The 27,095-nt window shown below is 46.2% G+C and overlaps 1 protein-coding gene across 5 annotated transcripts in view; it reads left to right on the top strand.

Annotated features, from left to right (window-relative positions):
• Window positions 1-27,095, top strand: part of EXOC4 (exocyst complex component 4) — a 382,143-nt gene that overhangs the window by 339,587 nt on the left and 15,461 nt on the right. For 4 of the 5 annotated variants that reach the window (XM_040546059.1, XM_040546040.1, XM_040546051.1 and 1 more), the window contains 3 exons: window positions 11,041-11,182; window positions 14,487-14,665; window positions 16,577-16,736. In XM_040546059.1, the coding sequence (XP_040401993.1) occupies window positions 11,041-11,182; window positions 14,487-14,665; window positions 16,577-16,736 (481 nt within the window). Of the gene's footprint in view, window positions 1-11,040; window positions 11,183-14,486; window positions 14,666-16,576; window positions 16,737-19,020; window positions 19,201-27,095 lie in introns of those variants that run through there. The other variant, XM_040546068.1, reaches the window with a different exon arrangement.

Raw genomic sequence — 27,095 nt, 5'->3', positions numbered from 1 at the left:
GTTGCTTCAATATAACGGTCTAAATGACAGCTTTCCAATTTAGCTTCTTAAGCAGTCTCATTCTCCAGGACTTTTTTTTTTTCTCTTCCACTACCTGAGCAATTGGTGCTGTTCTGAAAATGCTAAAAATGGGACCAAATCCCCTTCTCACTTGCACTGAACCATCATAAAACAATCATCCATGGGGTCTTTTCCTATCTCATAGCTGTGCACACATTGTCTTAAGGGAGATGCCGGTATCCTGGGGTGATCTCTTCCCATCTCTGCCCTTCAACCTGTTTGATCAGGTTAACTCATTCTGTGTCTAGGAGGTGTTTTACAGGCAATTACAAGTTCACACTCTCCGTATCATGAGCTGGCTGCATGTTACACAAATGTGGCTTATCCTGAAGTAAGTTCAAGATGTTAAGTCCTTCTTCTGGGTAGTGTGTTAATATTGTCTGGGAACAGCTGGTTCAGACTGGTGTTGCATGTTTTCATTTGGATCTAGGAAGTTCAGGGGGAAAATGGAGGAAGCTGATAGGAGAAGGTCTTCTTGGCCATCTCATCTACATCACTGTGGCTCAGATCCACACATCTCCTTATTGTCAAACCCGTGGCTCATCCTGGTCCTATGCTAACAGCTCTTGGATGTTGCAGAGATGACCAATGGTATCTCCTTACTACTACAAATCCCACTGTTGTACGCAGCGTGCTTGGGGCTGGTATTTAGAAATGGGATACTGTCCTTGAAACCTGGGTTTCCCCAAGTGGGACTCCCCTTGAGCCAAGGACAGGAGAACTTGGCCGTCTTCAAGCACAGTAGAATGTAAATCTGTCAATTCTACACCAAACCGTCTATGATCACCAGATTAATCACCATTTTTAACTTTAGTGGGAGCTACAAATTTACTTAAACTTATGGGAAGTTGCTACATACACGTCAGAAACTTCTAGATAATATTTGAACCTTAGGTTCAGCAGATATGGCATGGCATCTAGTTACTCCCTCCTGAATAGTAAGAAACTAATGGAGGAACCGGTGTCAGAGTGTAGAGGTCTTTCAGTAGACATTCAAAGGGGAAATATTATGTATCTGGCAATATCCTGACATACAACGTATATGAGCCTCTTGTCAATGACCCCAAGAGCACTGCTCAAAGATATATTTTCTCTCAAAGCGCCTCAGGCTTCAGTGGATTGACTTAACATAGCAAAATTGGATTTTTCTCCCCTCCATGTGCCAATTCAGCAAAGTTGTCTTGGATCCAAAAGCAAAGTTATGCCTGTTGGTTTCTTACCACCACCTGAAGCAGAAAAAGAGCTGAGCAGAGCAATTCAGGCAGGGGACAAGGGTCCAGCTGGTACCATCTTAGCTGAGTTGGCTTCCAGAGGGCCAAAACCACTTGGTTGGGGACAGCAAAGTGGTGAAGTCTAACCTTCCAAAACAGCCGGAACCAGTAACCTCATGAAGGCAAAGTGGTTGTTTTGGTAAGGCCTGAGGATTGAGAGATGGTTTTGGTTTATTTTATGATTTTGGCTATAAAATTTAATAGCTGAAATATAGGTCTGCTTTGCTGGATAGCAGGGAATAAAACCACGCAGCCATCAGCCAACTGAGACCTCTTGTTTTCGTGTCCAAGTGATCTCCCAATGCCTTTCACTGCCCTTGTTCCCTTGAATGTCTGCAGAGAAGCTCCTCTTATGGATTAGTGGTTACTCCTTTCCCCAGCTTCGATGCTTTACATCAAATATTTAATGGTTAGAAAATGAGACGTTGTTTTTCTGACCTGGATGCTCAGCATTTATGGTTCTTTATCTCAGACAATAGGCACACCACCAGGATGCAGTCCCAGTATTGATCTTGGGGCCTTGGGGTCAGCACTTAGCTTACCGTCATGATTACACTAATTACTCTTGTTCCTGCTTTCTTTCTTCCCACCCACCAGCCTTAAACGCAGGGGATTGTCATGTAAATAAGTGACCTAATTAGCAGTGCTTTCAAACCATTTTAAAATGAGGATCCCTCATGAGTAATACCAGGAAGTCAAGGTTTTTGTAGAAATAACTCCAAAGAGCCTGCTGTCCACACCGGTTGGATCACGCATTAGGATGTGTTTATCTCTTCTGAAGAGAATGACTCACTGGTGTCAAAGATTAATGGCAGTAAATCCACCTGCTTCTCCCTGGGGCGTTAGGGGTAGCAGCTTCCTCTAGAGTGGAAGGGGCAAAATCCTTTCCAAAACTGGGCGACAGGAGTGTGGTCAACCATTGACATCACCAGTGAGTGAGTCACTTTGCACAACGCGTGGACTAGAGGATTGTTCTCATCTAACCTGCATCTGTATTCACATGGGACTTGGAGAAAATCACACTCACTGCGAAGAAGAGTAGTTTTGCCATCAGAACATCAGCACTTCTGTTTCTCACTCTTCCAGTGAGTCGAAAAGACTGGGAGGTTTAAAGTCCTTTTAGAAATTCATCCCTCTCAGGACATCTTCTACCCACAGAAATTCTGCAATGATGCTAAATCGGTTTTCAGGGCATTTATTGGCAAGATACAGCACAGTATCAGGGAGGAAACAAAGGAAAAAGTTAGGTTGCTGCTTGTATTTGCTTTTGGACATCTCAGATGGTTTGCTGCATCACCGCCTCTCCTGGCCAAGCTGACCAGTCCCCTAACAAATGATCTTGATCCCTCAGTTTTCATGTCAAGGCATAATAATACTGCTTTACAAGCATCCTAACACCAATCACTGATTTTTCTTTTCTAGCTCAGAGGAAGCCTTATGTGCAGGTTGACAACTCTTTGTCGTTTTTTTTTTTTTAATATTAACCCAAGTGGCCAACACCTGTTTGTCTCCTTATTCTTTCAGCTGTCAACGAAATTAAACATTTCGGTTTAGGACAGATCCTAACAGCGGCGTGGGGAGAATCGTACATGAAGGCAGCACATAAAAGCCTGCTGGTCCTCTCTGCTTTGCTTCACATCTTCGTGCAAATTTTTTCTGCAGGTTTCATAAACGCCCAGCGTTCCTGCCCGATGCCTGCCAGTGAGTTAACGGCCGAGCCGACATGCTCTGAGTCAGATACCATTGAAATGTCGTTAATTTGATGATATGTACATTATGTGTGTTCTGAGTGCCGGGAAGCATTCGTTATTAACGGTTGAGCTGAAATCATCTCCATCGGCTCTAAGGACGTGGTGCCTCTTGCAAAGCAGCTGCCCTGGAGCTTTTTGTTTTCCCTCCACCGTCATTTTCCTTCATTTTTACCCCTCAACTCATAAGTGTGGGCAATTTCTAAAGGGTCTTCTCTCCCTATTGAAGCCAGTGACAAAGTTCTTGCTGAAGTAGGAAAAGAAATTCATTTGGGGATGAATTTTTGGCCTCACTGTGGCTTGATGGAAGTTGATGTCAGTGGAGCTTTGGTTTCGCCCTGGTTTAATGAAGACGAGGCAAAGCACATGGCTGTTTTTGGCTAGCCAAGGACGGAGAAGGGTGCAAAACTCTGAAGAGGCAAAAAAAATACTTTCTATAACTCAAAAGCAGATTAACGTGGGGTTTTTCCCTAAGCTTTCTAAATCAGGTTTCTTCTTTGATAATAGAATCAAGCCCCAGAAATATTTCTGTGGGGTAAAGAAGGAGAAAATTATGTTATAAATTACTGAAACCAAGAAATTCTAACACAGAGGAGTTTTCTTAGTTGAAGAGCACTGGAGCAGCAAACCCTGGCCTGTTCAAAGAGATCGCGATATATTCAGTCTTCAACTGAGATAGCTCTCCTGCTCGTAGCTGCACCTGCACGATTTTGCTTTGTTTAGGGGAAAAAAAATATCTTTTTTTGTCTCTTTTGACTTTTTAAATGAACCGAACATCTCTTTTTTTGTTGGTTTTCTTTTTACCCAAGCCCTTTCCAGACTTGAATGCAGATTATTTAAAGGAAAGTGTTCAGCAACCCAATCTTCCAGCAGGCTGTTGCACGATAGAGCTAGATGGAGCTAGACCGTCCCACCACGCTTTTTGTCCTGCCCCTCCAGCTCTTTTTTTTTTTTTCTGCCTTACAATCCCTTTCTCGAGGCTGCATATTTGCAGAAACTAGTGGAAAACAAACCACTTTTAGAGGAGTTATTGCCTTTTTAAAAGTGGTAATTTCCTTGCGAAATTTATGCCTGCCAGCAGAGGCAGACGAGGAGCTCTGCAGGCAGCTCTAACGAGACAATTCATTAACTAGCGAGTGTACACACGCCATAAAAAACATTAATTCACAAAATGAAAAACTAATAGAGTGTTTAGCCTGTTCTTTATCACTGGTGACAGTCTGTGCTCTCCTCATCATTAGTGTTTACTGAACTGATGGGGGCTGCAGCCCAGCCTGCTTATCACCACTCATCGCAAATGAGGTCGCAATGCTCTTTTCCAGCACGGTTACATTGTTCCTCTCCTGCACTTCAATTTTTAACATGGAGTGGGCAGAGAGGCATGGAAGGATGTTCTCGAGACCACCCTTCAGGTTTGTCTTGCTTTTCTCAGGTCTGGCACACAAGCTCCCTTTCCTCCTCCGTTCTCGTCAGAACCTCAAGGAGATTTGGAAAGGGAAATCCCTGCCTTAAGGATCTTCTGATGTGATCCCTATTACCTCTGCTGATGAACCAGATTCATTAGTAAGAATAGCAGGACTCTGTAGTGGTCATAGCATGTCACATTAGTATGACTAATGTCAGTGAGAAGCTCTCCCTGAGCATGCTTGGTCTTTAACTCTGCTTAGCCTTTAAGCATTGACATAACGTTGCCCCTTCGGCATCGATGAGCGGTTTTGCCGATGATCCCAGTAAAAGGTGAGCCAGAGCAGTGCTGAGTACTTAGAAAATTCCAGCCTCGTATCTCTTGTTTGAAAGGTCCTCACCTGTTAAAGTTTGTCCTTTCTTGGTATTTGCTTTATTTTAACAAGAATGCCTGTTCTTCCCTTATCGATCGGTACGGTCGGCTGCATCCCCAGCCCGCCTGCACGTGGGAGGTGTTCTCCAGATCTCAGAGCTCTGCCCAGGTCCGGGCTGCTCGCTTTTTTTTCCAGGAGGAGGGTTGCACCCAGTGCATGGGAGACTCAGTGCATGGCTTAGGTGGGTGCTGAGTGCCCTCACCTCTGCTCATCGGCTCCTGCTTTTGTCTGTAAGCTGCTCGGCCGCGCTTGGTGACAGGAGTTAACCTTACCCAACATCATGGAAGAGAAGGTCAGCACGCTGATGTGCAGAGCCAGATCCTTGCCAGGGTAGGCTAGGGAATCCTCTTTGGTTCAGAGTCTGTGTAAAGAAGACAGCTGACATCAAAAATCCATAGGTGCCAGGTACATGGAAGTCTTGGGAGATGTCATTGCTCATCTTGATTTCCCTCCCTATTTAAAATCTAGAAAGAGAGCGATCTAGGTAAAAGGGAGCAGTGCAGCAGTAGCTGCATAAATAACCTCCGCATCTAGGGGGCCCGAAGGTTCAGACGTAGTTCTGAAAAGGAAGGGGAAGGATGGCAAAACAGAATCTAGCTTTGGTTCCCAAAGCTCTGCAGTTCTGAAATAATCTCGTGAAACTCGGAAAAAGCCAAATCCAGTTCCAGATTTTGTGGCTCATTCCACTGCTTTTCTGCAGAGCTGCAGCTCTGAGCTCCCCAAACAGAGCCGGTTAAAGGCAGGCAGTGAGTGATCTATGCCTTAGAGCTTCAAACAATACTCTTGCAGCCAGAAGCTGGTCCAAGTGGCCATATGGGTTGCATATAGTTGTTGTTGTTCATTATTTCTCGAGCACCACAGGTGTGCAGAGCGCTTTGCAACAGGATAAAAAGAGAAGGCCCCTGCTCCTCAGAGAGCTTAGACTCTAAATTAGATCGAGGCAGCATCTCAAGAGCAATAAGAGATCAAAGTGGGAGGAAAGATGTGTAACCACAAAAAGAAAAGCGGCTTGAGAGCAGGGTCCTGGTAGTTTTTCCCATGGAGAGAAAATCATTTGAGTTGACTTGCTTTGTCTGGCTCTCTGTAGTTATTTAGGATTTTTTATCTCCAGCAAGTCCTGACGTATCTCCCAGCTCCCATCTCCGCAGAGCTATGCCGAGGCGATGCCCCAGTGCTGCTTTCCATCCCTTGTGTCGGTGCTGTAGGCATCTCGGTGACATTCCTGCTGCCCCACCAAGCCCTTCCTCAGCAACACTGCAACGGCAGCAGCTTTCCAGTACCCAACTCTGGCCCATGTTGGCAGAGCACGACTTAATAGGAAGAATGGTGATTTTTTGATGGTGACCTATTAGAAAAATGTTAGTTTCCTCCTGTCCTTCGGCTTCAGGAGACAGAAGTCTCCTGGAATATTCCTGCCTTCAGAAATCTCGCTGAAGTAAGTCCTTGGTGTTGGATCTAATGTGGACGCTGTACTGCCATACTCATACCTCCTTAAAAAATGTATATATAATACACAGATCTAATTCCTCCCAACTTTATCTAGTGCTCTTTCTTTTAAATACACATAAAATCCCTTACAATAGCCAATTTGTCTCCCAGTGACAGTGTCACCTCGTGGTGCTGAAAGCTGTAAGGACAAGAGACACACAGAGCTTGGAGTCAGCTTGCGTGGCAGTGATGGATAAAGACACGTTCCCAGGTTTCATCTGCTGAGAACTAAAGCATGGAGAGAGCAAGCCCAGATCCCCAGAAAAGTCTCCAGCAGAGATGGGAGTTAACCCCAAGTCTCCAAAGGCATAGTTCAGCACTTGATCCATAACAATTTCCTTTTGCATCCGTTTATTAATGATTATTTGGGGGTTTCCTCTTGCAGAGAGGAAGGGAGCAAGAATTAAAATTTTAAAAGGTGTGAGCTGCTCCTTAATGCTACCTGTGGGACACAGCAAAGGTTTCAGACTGCGTCTCTTTTCCAAATAAGAGTTTTTCTCCCAACAGAGATGTAAAACTTCTTCCTGAGCGTTTCCCCTTCCCTCTGTTAAGCAAACACGTATAGTGCTGTACGTAAAGTCTGAGTGTGTTGCAGGTTTATTTCCCAGGTTCAGGCTGCACTGGAGCTGAAGCAGAGCCTGTAACCTTAGATTGATTTTTTTCCTTCCACTATTAAATCATTCAAATCTGTTAGCAGTCGCTCTGCTCAAGCAGGGAGCGGGCAGGACGTGCTATTGTAGACCTTGATTGGTTACAGAGGTTTGTTTATGGGCGACACGGCAGGTTTTGTTTAGTATTCCAGAGGTCTGGGAATTTGCATCCATCGATTTACAAGGCACAATCTGTCAAGAGGCACCAGCATCGCATTGAATTGCAAAATGATTGAAATCATGGGTGACAACTAGTGTGTTAAGTTTATTTTTCTCAGGTTTGCCGGAATGAAATGTTCCTTCTCCTTGGAGTGAGATATCTTGGCCGTGCTTACAGCAAGCAAAAGAAATCCCAGACAAAACTGTAATTATTATCCAGCAGCACAGGAAGCCGACGTAAGACAACTGAAATTCATCTGTTTAGGCTGCAAAATGATAAGGGGCTGTGGAGCCAGTAGGCTGCTGCTTACCCAACCGTTGGGTATTTTCTTGGCTAGGAGGGCTCGTGGTTGACTTGGTCTAAATGGGCCAAGGTACTTACGAAGGAGGAGAAGGGCAAGAAGAAATGGATGGCTGAATTGTTTTATTATGGTACTGCTTCTCTAGCATTTCAGCTGGAGATACCTCCCTCGGCTCTTTGAGCCCAGAGGCATTCTGGTGGGTTGGAGGTCTGTCAGTGCAGGGTCACCTTTCGATCGTGTCTGCCCAAAGAACTGGCCACCTCCAAAACCAGTTCCAAATTACATTTTTATTCAATACCCTGTAATATTTTAGGCTCTGATTATCTTATGCTGCTACAGCTCCTTCTGTGGGTTCATGTCTCCGGAGCGAGACTTACAGAAATGGGATTTTCTCCTTGGCTAGCGCAGCAGTGGGATGATCCTTCTGGGATGTGCAAAGAAGGAGAAAGGGCAAGTGGTGGGCTCGGAAAGTCTTTTAATCTCAAAAAGCAAAGGTACACTTCAGCGCCCTCATATTGCGAGGGAGAAATGGAGACACATGCCTCAAGCCAGCACTCAATCTTCCTCCTTCAGCAGGGGCACTGAGCACCCATAAAAACAAAGCCAGAAGTGCTCTGGCTTTAACCAAGGCACAGATCATCCCCGTCTCCCTCCTCCTCTTAACTCCGCTGACAAATATAATTACAGCTTCACTTAAATTGCTGTAAATGAATTCTGGAGAGCAGAAAAAATGTGTGTCTATCTCTCCAGTGCAGAAATTAGCTGACTCCTGCATTTCAGATGATGGGTCCATCCATCTCTATCGCTTGCAGGGAGGCACTACGGGAGCGACCCAAGGCTGCAGCGGCGTTCCTGCAGCGTAACAGTGAGTCAAGCTCCAGGAACAAGACTGATAGAAACCTGTCAAAATTTAGTGTTTTTTTTTTTAACTAAAAATAGATTGTTTTCCCCATCATAATATAGGGAAGGTTTCCTGCTTTCTGCTGTGACCAGATAAGCACACTTAGACCTGATTCTGCTTGATCCCAAAGTCCTGCCACCCCCAGGGAAACCAATGTCACTGGGGGGCTTGAAAGGTGGGTGGCAACTGGACAAACAGCTCTTCCAAAGCGCCTCCCCTGAGTCATCTCCCAGTGCCATTATCTGGAAGTAGAGGCTGTGTAAATAAGCCGTTCAGCCCACTGATAATTTGATTTTGTTTTGTTTTTCTCACCAAGCAGAACGATGCTTGGAGAAGTGTCGGAGTGTGCCAGAGCCAGGGAGGAATCCTTACGGTGAATGGATTATTTCTCTTTAACACTCCGGGCCAGTTAATTATTTTCAGCAGTATTTGCCAAGCTCTGAATTTCTTTACCCATTGCCGCCTCTTTGTTAGTGTGAAACTTCATAAATATTGCTGCGATTGGAGGAGCTGCTGAAGGAGGCAGCTTCCCGGAGGTGTGTTGTACTCGGCTTTGTCCAGGCAGGGTTTTCCCTGTTGTAATTCACAGTAAAATTAGATGCACAATTAGGCACTTTGCTGTGTGCAGTCTTCTCCTTTTGCTTTGTCACACTCCTTTAATTGTACTTGTCTGTCTTATATGTTTACCTCCATTTCAACCTGCTTCACACAAAAGAGATCGGGACTTTTTCTCTCTTTGTTTTGGTTTTGCTTTTCAGGCTAGATCTGAAGGGGTGTTTAATTTTACGTGCGAATCCAAAGCTCCGCGTAGGTTCCCCTTTCAAAGCAGGTCTTTGGCTATACAAACAGAGCCAAGTGACGTTTATTTAATCAGGCTCCATCACAATGAAAGTTTGTTGTCAACAGTTCCTTGGTGATGTACAAATCCTTCCTGCGCAGAGTCGCGTTGGTGTCTGGCTAAGTGTTTGTCATGTACCAAACAGTAGTGCAAGGAGAGGGAAAACAAGAAATTTCTTACTGCCAGCAAGTGCCTCCATTATTCAGGTCGATCACAGAACAAATATGAGCTGAAAATGTAAAGCAATGAAAAAAGCGGATACCAGAGCAAAAGAGTATTTCCGAGGGAGATGGGAAAGCTCTAGTCCCGTTGTGGCAGTAGTGAGAGCTCAAATACAGCACACAGCTCTGGTTACTGGTGCTCAGGAAAATATAATTGAGCCTGGAAGGGGTGCAGAGAATTGGTCTTGGGTGAAGAGGGGATGGCAAGCCTTTCTCAGAGGCAGAAGGTAAAGCAGGTTGCTTTTCCCACCTCTCCAGGAGTTTATCCTTATAGTGCAGCAGAAGCTAAATGCTGGTGATGGCAAACTCCACAAGGCAAAGAATAGTGCTGGCATATGAGGAACCAAATATATAACATCAGTGACTACGTTTAGGCTAGAATTTAGTTCCTAACCTCCAACTTCACTGCCAGAGGTTTTCCAGGAGCCACCGAGGGAAGCAAGGAGGGTAGAGACTTGAATGACTTTCATATGGCACACAAGTTTCTACTCAAGGCCATGGGACACAGCGCTTGCAGGCCAGACGTGGTGACCCAGGACATCCTTTGCCATCACACTGTTTAATTCAGCTGGAAGGTGCCTTATGTAGGTCTGCTTAATTTAGACATTGCTAATCATCCTATGCAAGAAGTCATTTCTAAAGGGCTGCTTGAACGAGGATTTGAACTGATATTTGAGGTTTTCTTTCTGTAATTAGGGCAGAATTTATGATAACTGTGTTTTAAAGAGGACTCAGTGGGAGGGATACAGATGTATCTGCAGAAGTTAGACCTGGTTAGGTCATCGTTGGGGATGGTATTTGCAGGACAGCAGTTCCATGACTGTGGCCATGGCCAAGCTGCTCTTCTCCAAGTTTGCTGCCCACGAAGCAGAAATACCACTTGTCTCCTGGCTCACAGTGGGGTGGCAAGAAGTAAATGATGAAATGGCTCCAGTTGCCAGGACTTTTGTAAATGTTGTATGTGCTGAATAAAGAGTTTTTTTTTTTCCAGTTGTCAGGTGTGCAGGAACAGCACCTTTCTTCAGGTGTCAGCCTTGGAGACAGGTCCAAGAGCAACTCATATCTGTTGCCTGCTGTTTGCTTTACTGCGTTAAGAGCTGTGTTGTATTCACAAGAACAAAGAAGGCTCCCAGCTGCCTGTGGAGCGATGGGTGAAACAAGGGTTTACTTGAAATTCTCCTGGGGAAGTCTGAGGTGACCAAAAAGGACCATCTGTGCTGTCGGTGCCGTGCTTTGGCTCCAGAGCAGCTCTTTCCTCACTCCACGCAAAGTAAGATAAATGTTCCTGGATTTTGCAAGTGCAGAAATACTCATCACAGAGCAATATCTTCCAAGCAAATGTATTCTGGTGGTTGATTAAACTCCTCAGATTCATTTTGGAGTTTAATCAATTGCAGAAGCAGTTTGTTGCTTCTCACACTCCCAAATTACAGACTTCATTGCTCAGCCAAAGGTGGACGAGAGCATGCACGCTTAGGATGGAAGCAGTTGAGATGCTGTAGCTGCTAAAGCCAAGTGGTATTGATGAAATATGTCACAAATTAATCCTGTCTTCTCTTGCTAGCCATGTCTCCTGGCCAGGACAGCCATGCCAGTATGGAGCACCTCCCTGCGTCCGAACAGATCCTGCAAACCCTGAGCGAGCTGGCCAGGTCTTTCCAAGAGATGGCTGACCGCTGCCTGCTGGTTCTGCATTTGGAAGTCAGGTAATAGCCCTGAATTCGGGGATTGTGAGTGAGCTAGGGGGGCTACAGGTTAGGATTGTGCGCAGGAAACATGTTATGGCACCTGAGACAAGTATATTTGCCTGCTGTAGCATTGAAGAGATCAAAGGCGTGCCCAGAAATGCCAGGTTCCATCACCGTGGATGGCCAAATGAGGGACAGAGGCAGGACACTGAAACTGGAATTTCATAGGGTGGCCTGCATAGTGTCAAAAAGTGGGAAAAATGGGTTTTCAGAGTCTTTGTCCTTAGATAATTGCACAATGCTTTTAAAGTCTAACAGGTGTCTGCATATTTATCAGCCATTGAGCTTTTCTTGCTCCTTTTTCAAACAGTAACAGAAACTGGGGAGGAAGAGGTAAGCACCAGCTGGATTTTCTAAAGGGCTGGATAGTTTTATGATGTCTCTGACTACGCATGCAAAGATCAAAAGCAGCAAATCCCTTTCTTCAGGCTGCCAGCTGTCCACTCTGGGGCTGGGAAGACATTTGTCCCTTGTGCATCGTGTTGGCCAGGTGTGTGTTCATTGCTTCCCTTTCTCTGAAGCATCAAATATAAGTGGGTGTCAGAGACAGGCAATGAGACTTGATGGGCCGTTGGTTTTTTCTGCTTTGACATATCCTGAGCCATAATTGTGTCCTCGTGTACATTGGCAGAGCTCTCGTGAAGGAGCTTTAAAAAAATATGCATTAGTTATTGTCAGCAGCCCTTCAACCTGCTATCCATCACCTGCTGGCCACTTGGTTGCAAGCATCACAAATGAGCTGGGGCTTGAAGGATTTGAGGAAAAGATTGTTAAAGTATGGAAATGGAGCAGCTTTCCAGCTGCGGTGTGGTGCAAGGTAACACAGCCAACCTAGGCTCGTGGAACAGGTTTCTGGCCACGGTCCTCCGTGGAGTTCCCTCGCACGTGGGTTAAGCAAAATAAGTGCAAATGGAAGTCAGGACAATTTTTGCTGGGATGTTGGAGTTGACCATTGCCAACCTCCAGTGCTTCTATCAGCATCCCAAGTTCAATGCTGTAAATACACTGTAGTCTGTTAATCTGTGCAATGGGTGGCAAGGAGTGAAAAGGAGAGATGCTGCAACCAAAAGGATCCCTGGCAGGGCAGGAGCTCCCCTGCATTCATCACGCCACATTCGCAACCCCCTGCAGCAACAGAGCAAAATCCCGGTCCCTCTGGTGGCTGCTCTGAGCAGATTTCTCTGTGTTCCCACACCAGCTCCCCTGATCTGTGCCACTTGCAAGGTGCACAGCACAGCATGTGTTCATCCACAGGAGCCTTACGCTTTAAACAGGCACTCAGCACGTTTTGTGAAGAGCCTGGGAATTTATCCAGCCTCTTGCTGTTGCAGGTGCAGTCCAAGAAAACACAAGCAAACAGCAAAAGGGATCTGAGGCTCTGCACTTATCCCCTTGGCTTTCTCCTCCTGTAGGACCCCCCATTCGTTCCCAGCTTTGCCAGATGCTGGTTGGCACCAGCCTGGGGTTGGCTTCTGCTCCTCCACTGACAGCTGGGCATGCCCTGAGGACAGTGGTCACTGAGAACCTGCCCCTTATTTTAATACCTGCTTCCTTAAATGAAATCTGTTGGCACGTTCAGATCATTAACCATTTGCTTTGTTACAAATAACCGTGGAATTTTAGATTAGTTAATCTATTACAGTGTTTTCCTATAAAAACTAAAGCTATATGGCATTACGCAGTTGCAGGCACTAATGGGTGCAAATGTTTTTACTCTTGGGGTTGCCCTAAACTGAGCTTGCTTGTGATGGCCGCCTCAAGGACATTTTCCAGGAGGATGGGGACTTGAAAACCAGAACATACCACCACAGCTTCTCACACCCCAACACTTCTCCTGCTGTTTGAGCCAGGCCGGTGTGAATTTTATGTCTCAGTGTGCCGGTCGTGATGGAAGAGATGATGTCAGGGCACATTGCCTACAGACCAGCTTGGCAGGCAAATAGGAAAGAAATAAGTCGTGGTAGTGTTAAAAGTTTGGGAATAGGCACGGTCTTGGCCTGATAATTATCAGTTAATGTCCCCTGGCTCACTCCTTTTTCCAATTTTAACTGCTCTTAGAGCTTACAAAGTATGCAAGGAGTTGTCATTTAGGCATCAATATTAAAGTGCTGCTGAACCAGCACATGTGAGGTTGGAGAACCTGGTGAAAAGGCACTTGGCATTTTACTGTGATGGTGTAGGTCAGATCTGTTAATAAAGGGTCCTTTGTATTCACCTCTCAAGATAGGACGATGACAAGTCAAGAGAAGGATGCACTTAATGCAGACATAACCACTCATTTCTTAAAACTACTATTTTTTATCTGCTTGAACTTTGGAAGGAAAATTGAAAGATAACACTTTGCCTAAGGTGTGTTTAATACAGTGTCATGATCAAGCAACGTACCTGGTTTTTCCTGTTCTTTTTTTTTTTTTTTAATTTCATTATTCCCAAAATAAAAGAATTATTTTCAAGAGAGCTTAACTACTCTCAGTAGCCCCTCTGTGTCCCTGCAACATCCGATTTATAAAGTTTTTGCACAGTGTAATCAGCGATGCTTTCAGAAGACCTAATGGCAAAGCCACGTCAAGGTCGGCACAAACGTGCTGGTGTTTGGAGGGAGAAACAAAAGGAACAACTGCCCTTCTTGGCAGCCTTAACCCCTTTGGAAGTGTCGTAGAAATACTGCTTATCAGATATTGCTTGGGGACTGGCTAATGCATGAAAAAAATGAGTTAATTATTTTTAAAATGGAAACTTTCAAGGCTTTCATGGACTGGTGATGAGATGAAAAAAAAAAAAAAAAACCTTTTTGTTTGACCTTCATAACAAAGCAAGGGAAAAAGAGCACAGAACGGTTCGTGCATCCTCCAAGCCCCCTGGAGCTGCATGTTGATTCAGGAGAGGCTTTGCAAGTTGGCATGCAGACCATGGGGGATGTTTTGCTAACATGGGATCGGCCCCTGCAGTTATCCTTCTCCTTAACAATCCTAGCTGAGGAACCAAAACCAAGAGGTGAAGACATACTCTGCTCCATCCAAATCATGATGCCTCTTGAGGTGTGTTGCCGTCAATGGGCTTTTATTGCCTTGTCTGGGATCTGCACAGGTTTCAGATGACTTGAGCATGCAGAATTGTTCAGTTGACACCGCTGGCATTTCTCTCCATGAAAATAAGCGTTCTGCGTTGGTGTTTTTCCTACCTGGAACCATTTTTGAGTAACACGCACTGATATCTTAATGGCAGGCTTGTTGCAGTGTAACATTTCTCTTCTGTCTCACAGAGTTCATTGCTTCCACTACCTGATCCCCCTGGCTAAACAAGGGAACTATGCCATCGTCGCCAACGTGGAGAGTATGGACTACGACCCCCTGGTTGTCCGGCTCAACAAGGACATCAGTGCTATCGAGGAAGCCATGAGCGCCAGCCTCCAGCAGCACAAGTTCCAGTACATTTTCGAAGGTCAGACATTTGACAACGAACTTGTAAATGTTTGGTTCTTACAAAAAGATGTTTCACTATCACTGCAAAGCTCTGAAGTATTCTTTTTGGGGGTAAGACACGTGTGGTATTGTTGCCATCTGTGAGAAAAACCTCAATAATTTTCTCAGACGGGGTCTTCTGTGAAGTTATTTTATTCGTGATTGCAATGGTGGGCATCCTGCAAGCAAGAGCACCCAGAAAACATAGATCATAACCTTATATTCCCTACTACCCAATGCTTGATTCCTTCTGGCTGAGTACTACAGGTTCACAAACTACTCAACGCTTATTACTATACCATACATGTACAATTTTTTTTGACCAACCCTTAGTTTCTCCTTTTCCTTTTTTTCCTTCTCTCATGACTAGAGGGCCCGTGATTTTTTGTTTTTACTGATTTCGCACTGCTCGTCCTGTTTTTCTTAGCTATCTTCCTTATCTTGGGACAGTGGGACCTTCCCCTTACCTGCTTTACATACTTCCCACTGCCACGCCCCTGTCATGCCTGCACAATCACTTTTGAATATGCAAGGTTAGTGGAATTTTCCACTGCAAAACCCCATTCTCCTGCAAAAACACAACTTTGTCTGTCACACATCTACAGCAAATTGGTAAGTGAAAACATGCAAACACAGGACAGTCAAATCTTGTTGCCGCCATACCATTTCTGAGTGTATTGGACTGGATAAGAGCAGTGGGCCCGTGCTGAGCAGGAAGGCAGTAAGGTGGTGTACATGCAGGACAGTTCGTGCTTGGGAAGCTGTAGGGTATGTGCATATATTACGAGCACAGTTCTATTATGGCACAGTTCCTACCTAAAGTGTAGCTATTCCATTACTAAAATTAAATTTCGAGAACATTAGCTCTTCGGATGTCTCATCTGTCGTGATTACCTTGGAGAATATAAATCACGTCTCGGTTCATCTCCCCTGTATTTATTTGTGGCGCTGACGCACGGTTGTATTGCCAGCATGCCGGGGTGCGTGTCCTTTTACGTGGTGGCTGACAGAGTCAGGAGAGAGGGGGCACTGGAGATGCACTCGTTGCACAGAACAGTATGTCAGCAGGGATCAAGGCTTTGCAAGCCTGGCTAGTCGTCTTCTGACCACCACTGGTCCTAAAGAAGGTTCTCAGTATCTCTGAACGTCCCCCACAAACCTGTGTAGCTCCCACTAGTGCATTTTTTAATCAGATCTTCTTATCAATGTCTACTCTTGTACTGACCTCTGTACTGAGTGAGTTGGGCTGGAGTTTTTTGGGAGTTTGTAGTGCAACATGAGTGGTGGATACATCATTCTGGGGCTGGCTGTGACTCTTAGCAGCCAGCTCTGTCCTTTAGCAGCAGAGGGGAGATGGAGACATCATTCAGGAACAAGAAACTGTTCAGGACTGATCAGAGGGAGCCTGCACATCGAGTGCATTGAAATGCAGCTCACTTCTGCTCTTGCGGAGAGTTTACTGTGAAGAAATACCACTCCTTGGTAATAGATTAAAATACTAATATTTTGTAGGAGCAATAGCGGTCCATTGATCTGCTAGAGAGAGGGACTGAAAGGGACATTTTGCAAAGCCTGATGATAAATCTGGCAGCGTCCTGTAAATATCAATGGCTATGATAATGCAACTTTGAGTTTTCTTACTGTCATTATATGTTTTTTTGTTGTTGTTTTTTTAATATATTTTTTTCTATCAAATGAAACCTTGAGGAAAGTCCTACTAAAATTCACAGGAAAGGTGAAGGCAATTTCCAGATAGAGTCTGGCGGATCTCCTGTTCCAGTTCACATGCACCCCTTAACAGTGCTCATTCATGGGTTTTATAGTAAATTACTGTTACTAAATATCTTCCTCCTGTGACTTTATTGTTTGATTTTTCTCTTCCCCCTTGCAGGTTTGGGCCACCTCATCTCCTGCATTCTTATCAACGGCGCCCACTATTTTAAGCGCATCAGTGAATCTGGCATCAAGAAAATGTGCAGGAACATCTTCATCCTGCAGCAAAACCTGACCAACATCACCATGTCCCGTGAGGCTGACCTGGACTTTGCAAGGTGAGCTGGGAGCCCCATGTCGTCTTTGTTACTATTTTGATGCCCTCGTGCAGGGAGGCAGCTCCTTCCAAAGGTTTCACCACTCACTGTGTGTGCAACCGGATGAATACAACGAAGTTAGGGGTGCAGAAGTGTTAATTGAAATATTCACTTTCCCCCTCGTTGGGTGGGAGGTTCAGTTGAGATGCATTCAGAGCAACGTGGGAGCTCAGCATCAGCTCGCAGTGGAAGTCCCACCAAAGTGTCTGTGCTTGGGGCTTCCCGTTGGTGCGGTTTCCTTAAGACCTAAACCCAGGTAAGAAAAACTTTCTAGGTACAAGTCCTGCATGGAATTTAAGGTGATTGAATCCAGGGTCTTGATTCGTGCCCAGGTGAATAATATTTTGGTTTGTCGAAGGCTTAAATTTTTAGCCACTTGCAGCAGTGTGTGCGAACCTCAGGGCTGTTGTCTCCCTTCAAGTTCTGTTGCTCTCAAAATACTAAAACAAAACCAAAAAGGGACATGACAGCTCCCCTGCAAGTTTCTCACCTTGTCTTGCTGCTTTATTGACTGAAGGAGGATCTCTTGAGGAATAACCACATGGGTAAAAGCAAAAACTAAACAGGACCATCAGCAGAGCTGCTTTGGCCGAGCCTCTGTGGCCGCAGCTGGTTCAGCAACAGGCAGCTGAGCCCAAGAAATAGCCAAAGGAGGAGGCTGGAACTTGCAGTTTAAGGCATGTAGATAAAATGGCAAAAGTTTTGCATGAGGCTCAGCTGTGACCCACTGCAAACACTGGAAATCGTTGGTGTCAATGTTTGGCCATCGCTCGGAGACTGAATTATGAGTGGTGTGACTCCCTCAGATGGGGGAGAGTAGGTATGGCTGAGTGCCTCATTTACTTGGGCTCTCATATGGGGAATGATCTCATTATTGAATTAGTCTTTTCATAATAACATTGACATGGGGAAGTTATGAATGCTGAGGCCTGGGGGAGAGACGGAGAGTGAGAGCGCTAGATCCATTACCAACTCTCCAAGGAATAAAGTTCCCAAATTCAATCTTTCCTTTTTTAAACGATTTTTCTTTTCCCTGATCCTTTGAAACGTTAAATAAATTAGCCCAGTTTTTTTGGCAGGCAGAACAGGGCTTGAGCACGTGATGACAACAACTGGCACCCAGATAATGAGCCGCTGACCGAGCGCTGCTGGAGGCTGGCGTGGTGCAGCCGGCCCTTCTCCGGAGGGTCTTTGCCGTACAGGCTGAACAGCCACGGAGAGAACAGAGCTGTGACTTGTAGAGCTGCATAATTTGATGTGGAGTTAGAAGGGAAGGGCGAGGAGAGAACGTGTTCCCCCCTTCTGATCTTGCGTGATGGATGATGTGCCATACCGGCAGTTTTCATGATAGCGAGCGCACGTGTACCAGCCCATATGGGCTACAGGGCAAAGAGATTTTCTCCTGGGCCATTTGGGCTGCTGGGGGCCATCACGGAGAACTGTGGAGCTCACACAAGATACCTGAGCTATATCAGCTGCTTTGAGGAACCTGCAATGCAGATCTCTTCCCATAATAAAAATTCACCTTTTTTTTTTTTTAATTTTTTATTTTTTTTTATAGCTTTCATGACTGCATTGCTTCCCTCTTTCTTTCGGGGCAGGTTTCTGTGATCTGCAAAATATGTTTTATCCTTTTGTTCTTCAGATGACTCCTGAATGCTCATTATCCAGATTCCCCTTTTACATAAACAAGGTGTTTCACGCATCCGAACCCTGCCCTGCTCACCTGAATTTACAATTACCCGAGCAAGTTCTCCTGTTACCCCAGGGACTCCAGTTACCGAGGTCTACTCAAACTATAAAATAAACATAACTGTTCACACCTAGAAAGCATAAAATAGTATCAGTGTAGGATAAAAGTGGTTTGTACTTCTATCATATCTCTCATATAGAAATCTGTAAATGCTTTGCTGACTATCAGTTTTGCCTTTTTAAAGATGAGGACTGCTCACCTGCTCTTCCTTCTCCCTACACCTCCTGTTAACTGGACTAAATTCCTTCCCTGCCTCAACTTCGCAGAGAACTGGGTGATCCCTAGGGAACTGGAGAGGAGATCTAACCCAGCTGGTGACTCTCTGCACCACCTCTGGCCTTTGCAGGCAGTCCCCCTTATCCAAAATAATTCAGCTTTAAGGAACTTCATCGGAAGTCCTGGGCTCCTCTAAACAGGGAAAGATGTAATAGGTTTTGTGTCTTGTTGTTTTTTCTCACACACAGAAAATTTGTTTTTCTTGGGCTTTTGCAGAGCTCTTTGCCCTCCTAGCTTGATCTAAACCTCAGCTGGAGCAGACCAGCTCGTGGTTCCCCTGGGAGGCAGCTCAGCACCCCTGTCCTTTTCTGCAAGTGAACACATTTAAATCTCATGTGCTCAAGTTTATGGCAGAAAGCAGACTATTTGAGAAAGGTCCACAAGGCTTTCAAGATTTCCGTGGGTGTTGTGCTTTTGATTTTGTGTTTGTTGGCATTTTTTCCACTTTTGGTATGTTCTTCAAGGCTTTCTCTGGGCCCCAAAGAGCACTGGGCATCCCCTTTCTTCTCTGTCTCAGCTGATGACTTCTCAGGCAGTAGAAACCCCAATGCTAAGGCGTCGCAAAAGGATTTGTATCCTTTGCTAAATTTCCTGCAAATATGAATAGGTTTTTCCCTTACATGTGTGTTCAGTATCTAGGCCAGCAGAAATGCAGGCAATGATTAGGGCATCTGCTATTGTATTAAAGAAAAAGCAGTATTTTCTTCCTGTACATGGTACCCAGTCACACACTGCCAAGTCTGGAATTGAACCTGGATTCCGGATACCTCCACATTTTAGAAGTTTCAGACCCAGAATTATATTTATGCCACTACAGGGATAAAAAATCATCTTAAAGTATGGATTCCAGATCAGATCTTTTCCCTTCTGCCTTCCTTTACATCCCCTTTATCCCCCTAAAAATACAACTATGTGTTTATGCAGAGATTTCATCAGAGGTATTCAGAAAAGGCTAGGTTTGGGCTTCAGATTTATCCTTGAATACAACATCAGTCAACTCTTAGATGTTCATTTTCCATAGGAAAAAAAAAAAAAAAACTTTTCCGACACACAGCAGTGATAAATTGCCCTTTTCTTGAAAGTTAATTGAGTTGGTTGTGAGGGGAAGGGAGGGACCACTGGTGAAATGTGGCCATTTCGTACGAGGCAATGTAATTTCGACCTCGGAGATAAAGGGGTTTGAGTGGTGCTCCTCTTTGTTATGGGCTTTGAAAATGTCCTTCACTCCTAAAATAGTTTGCAGCATGGAGAACCAGAGGTGTCTGTATGCCTGCGAGTTAGATCAGAGGTTTCCCTGCTGCTGCTGCCATTCAAGTTAGCAGTTGCTTTGGCCATCCATCCCGCAGGGACCAGAAATCTCTTTTCCTGTGGCTGAAGACCTTTATTTATCAGGGCCCTTGGCTCTGACCACGTCCTTCTAAGAGATGTGGCACCCACATTGGCACTGCTGGAGGATCCCGGCCACCTGGAGAGGTCCCCAGTGGCCAGGCATGGGGAGAAGGCATCGGTATGCTGGGCAGTCCTCCTCAGATCAGACACAAATAAGCCCTTGCTGTGTAGTGCAGATGCCTGGGATCAAATATGTCTGTATACAAATTCTGCTCGAATTGTCATTGTTCACAAAAGAGAATTGACCTTTGCTTCCTCTCCCCGGCAAAATACAGCTGCAGCTGCTGCTCTGACCCTGTTCCTTCGTGTCCCTGCTCTCCCAGTGATACCCGTGATGCTACGATGTACGTGCTTGTCTCCTTACATCCTCGGGGCAAACACCCTGCACCCCTACAGCCACCAGGAGAATTGGGAGGATTGCACCAGCTCTTGAGCTGGTTGCAAAGTGAGCGAGCACAACCAAGGCATTTGTAGGAAGTTGTGGGTAAAATTAACACCATGTACCTCCAACAGCTCCTGGAAGCACAGCTTGCCCCAGAACCTGTTATTTAAGTGGAAGGGCTGACCCATCTGACTGATTCTTGCACTGGGAGAGCTGGAAAATGCCCACTAATTCCGGCAGGAACAACCTCGAACCACAGCAGTGGGATTTAGAAGTGGGCTTTATTTCAGAGCACAGCTCTGGCTTGGATGCTCAGCATGCAGGGCTCCTTCCCTGTTACACCCAACAGGCAGGGAATGTTTTTGTGGGATTGTGCAGGGGCAGGAGAGGTTTGTGCCTCTCTCCTGATGCACAAAGCTGTCCCAGAGAGGGCGAATAAGCAATAACATGCTGCCATCTACTGGGTGCTGCGGAGGGAAGGGGAAGCCGGTGTGCCTGAGAGATCCCTCAGCCATCCCAGTGCTCTGAAAGAAGTCCTTTCCATTGCCAAATATGATTTTTCTTTCCGATTTTCTTCTCGATAGATATACAGCAGGCTGAGCTTCCTGCCTGAGAGGGCAGCTGGCCAAAGGAGGCCTCCTTCAGGAGTTCTTTTGATGCTCTTTTTGTGCGTGTTGGACCCCATGTTCAGACGCTGGAAGGATGCTGCAGGTAGAGCTGAGCATGAACAGGGGGCAGACTGCTACAAGGAAGGCCGTGGCTCATTTCCCAAGAAATATTAATCACTGAGGAAGGGACGATATGTGGAACCAGACATTGAGGCACAAGAGAAAGAGTAAATTAGCTGAGGTCTGGCTGTGGTCAAGGAGCAGCTGCTGCCAGGAGTCCTGGGTCCTGTTGAGATAAGTCCTCACCTCTTCTGCAGGTCAGGTGTGAGGAATTTGGGGTCCCAGATACCGCAGAGCCACTTCCATCATGGAAGAGCCCTGACAGTCTCCCAGGTGTTCTTTTGCTATTGATGGGTTTAAAGATTGGGGGTGGAATTTCACCTCATGAAATCAGAGAATCAGAGAAAAAGTCACCACCGCTTCCCAGTGTGGATCGTAGGCAGAGCCTTCCCTACAGAGGAGCCAGGGGAAGAAGGAAAGCTGGAAGAAAAGCTTTCCTTTGCTGACAGCGTGGGAAAGATGTGTTATCTCCATCTCCATGCTGGACTCATGTTGTGTATCTGTGGAGCATGGCCTCATTTTGGTTTTGCTGTTTTTAATTAACAAAGCTGCTTTAGTTTTCAATTAAGGACTTGGTTACAACAAAATCCGTATTTTCTTTTCCTTTCTTTTCTCTCTTGTTTTCTCCCCCCTGTAGTTTCCACTGAGCTTTGATCTCAGTGCAGGTTTAATTAGCTGTAATTAGTGGTTTCACTGCATTAACCAAAAAACTCCCAGCTACAGAGGATTAAAAAACACCCCTCAGCTTGACGGCTCCCTCCCCCTTCCCTCCCTTGGCTTCCCCCATGTGCTCTGGGGGGTCAGAGACTGCCTGCCCATGGGGTCCTTCACCAGGTGGGTGCTGCTGAGCGATGCCCCGTGCCCACTAAAACTACGCTGGAAGAAACCACCCATCCGTTTGGTTTGATTTCCAGTTCAATCTGCAGCTGCTGGGAGTTTTAGTAGGGCATCAATTTATGCCTTCACATTTTATAGAGGTGCTTTTTGGGATTTCTGACTGCTCTCTGCAGTACAGTATGGTTACAGTAAGGTGCCTGCTCAAGAATTCACGGTCTTTTGACTTTTTCAGCCCTGCACAGCCTCTGGAAGCTATGGTAAGGCCACATCCTTTGCTGAAGCTGCGCAGCTCCTCACCACAGAAACACAAAGGGTTTTTGGAAGGGGTGACGGTGATCTGGGGAACCCCAAGTCACTGGTCTGCTCCCCTCCAGGGAAATACATGAGAAAATGTCGGGCAGGGGGCTGTGTGGTCCAGCTGGTCGGTCGCAGCAGAGCAGGAGGAAACCAAAGAGCTCTTTGAGCCGGTGAAGTACGAGCAGCGCTGAACACCAGGTTTCCTGTCAGGACACACACTTGACGCTCATTAGATATCAGTGTACCCAACACCGAGCCCCCCAAACACCTGTGTATTGGAAAAGGCCTCGAGCTGGAACTGGACAAGTTCCTCTGACCAGCTGAGAAGCTTTATGGATATTTATGGAAACAGCACTGGCCGAAAAATGCAGCACTCCCAGCAGCTCACCCCAGTGCCCAAGAGTGGAGATCACAGATGGGTCCCTGTCCACTGCGGGTCAAGCATTTCTCCTTACCACATCTATGTGAAAATCACCTCTTTTCAGTCATGTACCCCATCTCCTGGCAGTGCCAGGACCCAAAAGCCTCCGTGTGCCTTCCTCAGTTCCCCAGGATCAGAGGTTGGTGAAGTTCAGATCTGAGAGCTTTGCATCCATCAGGGTTTAACACTGATGATCCTTGTGGGTCCCTTCCAGCTTGGGATATTCTATGATTCTATGATTCTCTGCCCCCAAAACAGACTTCTCTGTTGAGCCTGACGTTTTGCTGCATTTGGAGATGGGGTCTTTATGCTGTCTCTGGCTGAAGTCTCTCTCCTGAAGTCTGATGGCTTAAAATTCCTTCAAATTCCCTGTTGGTGACTGCAGATTTTACACTTATTCCCAGGATAATCTCTATGAGGACTACGCTCTGGCCAGTCCTCTGTCACATGGGTCCTTTCAGCCCTATTCCCTTCTGCAGGGTCAATAAGCCCAAAGTGGATCAAAGCTGCTGGAAAGGCTTTATTTATCCCCCCCCAGGGCATCCTGATAGACATCGGATGTGAGCAGACCCAAACACCCCCGGTGCGGGCCTGAAATTCCCCTCCCCAGCACAGCCCTTGGTGCTTTTTCTGCCTCATCTGGAAAACTCCCTCCAAAACACGTTGTATTTTGTTAGCCAGGTGAAACGCAGAGCCGGTACCGATAAAAGATCAGCAGCTCTTGACGTCGCTTTCAGGAAAGCATCACCCAGCCCTGAAGGCTCGGTGCAAATCCGTGACGGCGTGCGCACGTAGTGCATGATGCTGACACCTCGCCACTTGCCACCTTCTCCTTCTCCTGCTTTCGTTCGTGTCAGCACAGCGGGCACTGATGCGACGCGGTAAATTAGAGCAGGGAAATGATTCAGCCTGGGGAGAAGGGATATAGTTTGTTTTTTGCATCAGTTTTTTTTCACTTTTTTGGCAGGATCAGCTCCCCGGTCTGGTTCACAGCGGGCCTTGCAAACAGCTGTGCTGGCACAAGTGAAGGAGAGGGAACAAACAAGGAAATGAGCTGTAATGCTCTGAAACGATAATGTTCCTGAAAATGGAACTGCACCTTAAATTAGGGTAAGACATCAGGGGCGAGTAAGGGACTCGCTCGAGATAGCAGCAGAGATAAGGCAGGAGCAACAAACACGTCTTTGCGCAGAAGGCATCGCTCTTCTCTTGCCGTCTTTGGGCCATTTGGCCTCCCTCCAGCCTGAGGACGGACAATTTTTGTTCTCGAGTTTGCTGAGCAGCACATTTCTTATTCACTCTGCGTGTCTGGGAGATGCCTTGCCTGCTGCTGCTTCTCCACGTTAGAAAAAAAAAGCCTCCAAGATGGTGATTTGCCAGCTGTTGGGAAGCGAAGGGCCTGGCTCTTGGGGGATGACATTTCTCCCGTTTGTCCTGAAGTAATTTTCGCATAATGAGAGCACTTGAGCCCGTGAAGATGGGAAGAAAGTGGCTGAACCACCGGGTAGTGACAGCACGTCCCTCCCCTTCCTTTGGTGGCTGCATGGATTATAAATTCCTCAAGGAAGGGATTGTGCTGGCTTTGTAATTAAAACACACACTAGGCATTTCACTGAAAGAGAGGCCATGGCAGCCCAAAGGACACAAACTCAAGTCCAAAAAAGTGTTCAAGCCCCAGTGTAACTTTCAGATACATGCCTTGGCCCATTATAAGTAGAGGTCCACCGCAGTCACATCGCCATCAGAGACAACTCTGTGGTTGCCCTTGGTTCTTCACAGCAAGTAGTGAGAAGTAGGCACCTTCAGAGTGTGATTTTCTGGGTCGGTTTAGATTTCATCTTTGAAACAAGATGTAGGGCTTCCTAAGAGGCCAGCTGGGGTCAGAAGGTGACTTTGTAGATGAGTAGATCCATCCTTAAGCACCGTTGGTAGTATTTTACACCGGGTAGCAGCCCCCTATTAGGGGTTAGGGGGCTGAATTTGGCAGTTCCTCCATCCTTAATGTCCGAACACACTGCGGTGCGTGAAACCATATAACATCCACTTGTCACTGCTGTCACTGCATAGAGCAGAGGAAACGTCCTAAAATACCAGTAGGGTGCTGGAAGGCGCCAGCCCTGCCCAGGCTTTCCGCTCTCATCTCAAGGCTTTCATTTTGCTCAGCCATTTCGCATTTTCCCGGAGGCGCTTTTAATCTTCACACTGTAACCTTTAAAGATATAGGTTTTAGTGGCCTCTGTAATGATTTCCATTGCCTGAACGTGGACGTCTGAGTTGCTCCGAGTAAAGAGATTAATTCAATTTTCCTAAACTGGAAATGGACTGAAAAACAGAGAGGCTTCATTGACTTTCTTTGCTTGGTTCTTGGTGTGTTAGGGAAACAATCAATAGAGGTGAACTTCTCAGCCAGCAAAAACTGCGTTCACATTTCCAGGGACACAAGCTCAGGAAGATGCAAATAAACATTTTTAAGGCATGGTTTTGGCTCCTAGACTTGGCCACAGCACGTTCCCGCTCTGCATTAGCAGCATCAGGATATATTCCCCTGGAAATGAATTACAAACAAATTCCTCATTTATCCCCGAGGTGACAGTCTTTTGCTGATATGTGCTTTCTTGAGACTAATAAGTTTTGAATGTCGTTGGGAGAAAAAAAAATCAAAGTAATTACTTCATGTTCCCAAGCTCCTTATTTGTGTAGGTGCATGTGTGTTTATCTCTTTCTGTCATGCTGCATTGCTAATGGAAATTAAAGGGAAAGGATTTTTCTGTTTAGAAGTTTTGCTTCTTACTTTTTACCTTTGGTGACTTTGGTCTCCGTGACAATACTCAGTGACAATAGTCACTGACCAGCTGCTTGTAGAACTGGAGTTGCTTTACTCTAAGCTCAGGAAATTCAGGCTGTCCAGCTGGAGCTGGATCATTTTGTTTAGCCGGGCATGCAGCACGTGGGGTAGGTGTTGATTTTCTTTGCAGACCAGGTTTTGAAAGCACTTCTTGTAGGTGCGGGTCTTGGTACCCACCCGCATCTTGGGGGCGGTTCTTGCAAATCGCAGAGTACCCGTCAGCATTGGTTTTGTTTGTTTGTTTGTTTGTTTTTGACTATGCAGAATTTGGTAGTGTGGGTGTCAGCAGCAGAAATTCGGAGTAAAACCAAGTTGTACGGGGTCAGCAGTGGTGCTGCGCACGCTCACCCCTTCTCGTGGCTCCCTACTAAATGTGGAGTTTGTGGGCTGGACCAAAACCTCAGCCCCATCACCATGTCCAGCAACTGCCGAGGTTAATAGGGCCGTTCTTGTCCCTTGGAAATACGAAGCTGATTGTGAAAGCTCATTTCCAGGTCCACGTAAAGGACATAACGCATGTGATACACCACTGGCTTTAGCCATGAAGGAGTCTAGGCAGGCTTTTGTGTGCACAGACAGCAATTTTACTCGCTTGCTTTAAATCTGCCTTAGGAACATCTTAGCAATCCTCTTCTTCTGCTGGAGCCCAAGGATCTTCTCCTCCTTCCTTCACTTGATCCCTTACACGTCTCCTGGGTCTCCTAAGGGACCCAAGAGAGACCCAGGAAAGGGAAGACCACTCCGCATTTTCAGATTTCAAGGGACAAAAGTCAATTTTGCACAGGCAGGGTAGTGCCAAAATGGAAAGCAGCGTCCTCATCCCCCCCTTCCTAAGGACCACAGTATTTCTCAGTTTCTGCTGGAGATGTCCCTTGTCCTGCCTCGCACGTTGGTGGCGGGTGGCTGTCGTTCAGCGGCGCGGCTGTCACCTCCGCGCACGCAGCCGGCGCGGCGTGGAGCAGCTCGGCTCTCCTGCAGAGCTACCACATGCCAGTTTGTAATTCAAAACACAAACGGAACGGCTAAAAAGGAGGGGCGGGCATGGAAAACTGCCTGCAGCTTTCCTTCAGGGATTTGGTGGGGGCAGCAGAGGTCAGGAGAGACGGGAGCAGAGGTTCAAGCCCAGAGGAGGGATGGAGAGGGACCTCGGGGCTTGTGTGCGATACAGAGCTCAAGAAGAGGAGGTCCCAGGCTCTCTTTGCTCTTGTGGAAGACCATGAGCATGTATTTGCACCCATGGGTGTGCAAATGACTCTACCTGGAATTATTATAGAGGTATTTTGACTGCAATTCAGTCTAATTATTTTTTATGATCATTACTGTTTTGTAAGTGATCACTGCCCAGGGATAAGAGAGGAAGGGAAGAGGGAACTCAGCTGGATTCACTCTTGA

Source organism: Cygnus olor, chromosome 1 (assembly GCF_009769625.2).
Source record: "Cygnus olor isolate bCygOlo1 chromosome 1, bCygOlo1.pri.v2, whole genome shotgun sequence".
In the NCBI taxonomy this organism is placed as follows: domain Eukaryota; kingdom Metazoa; phylum Chordata; class Aves; order Anseriformes; family Anatidae; genus Cygnus; species Cygnus olor.
This window is presented reverse-complemented; position numbering and strand designations above follow the sequence as displayed.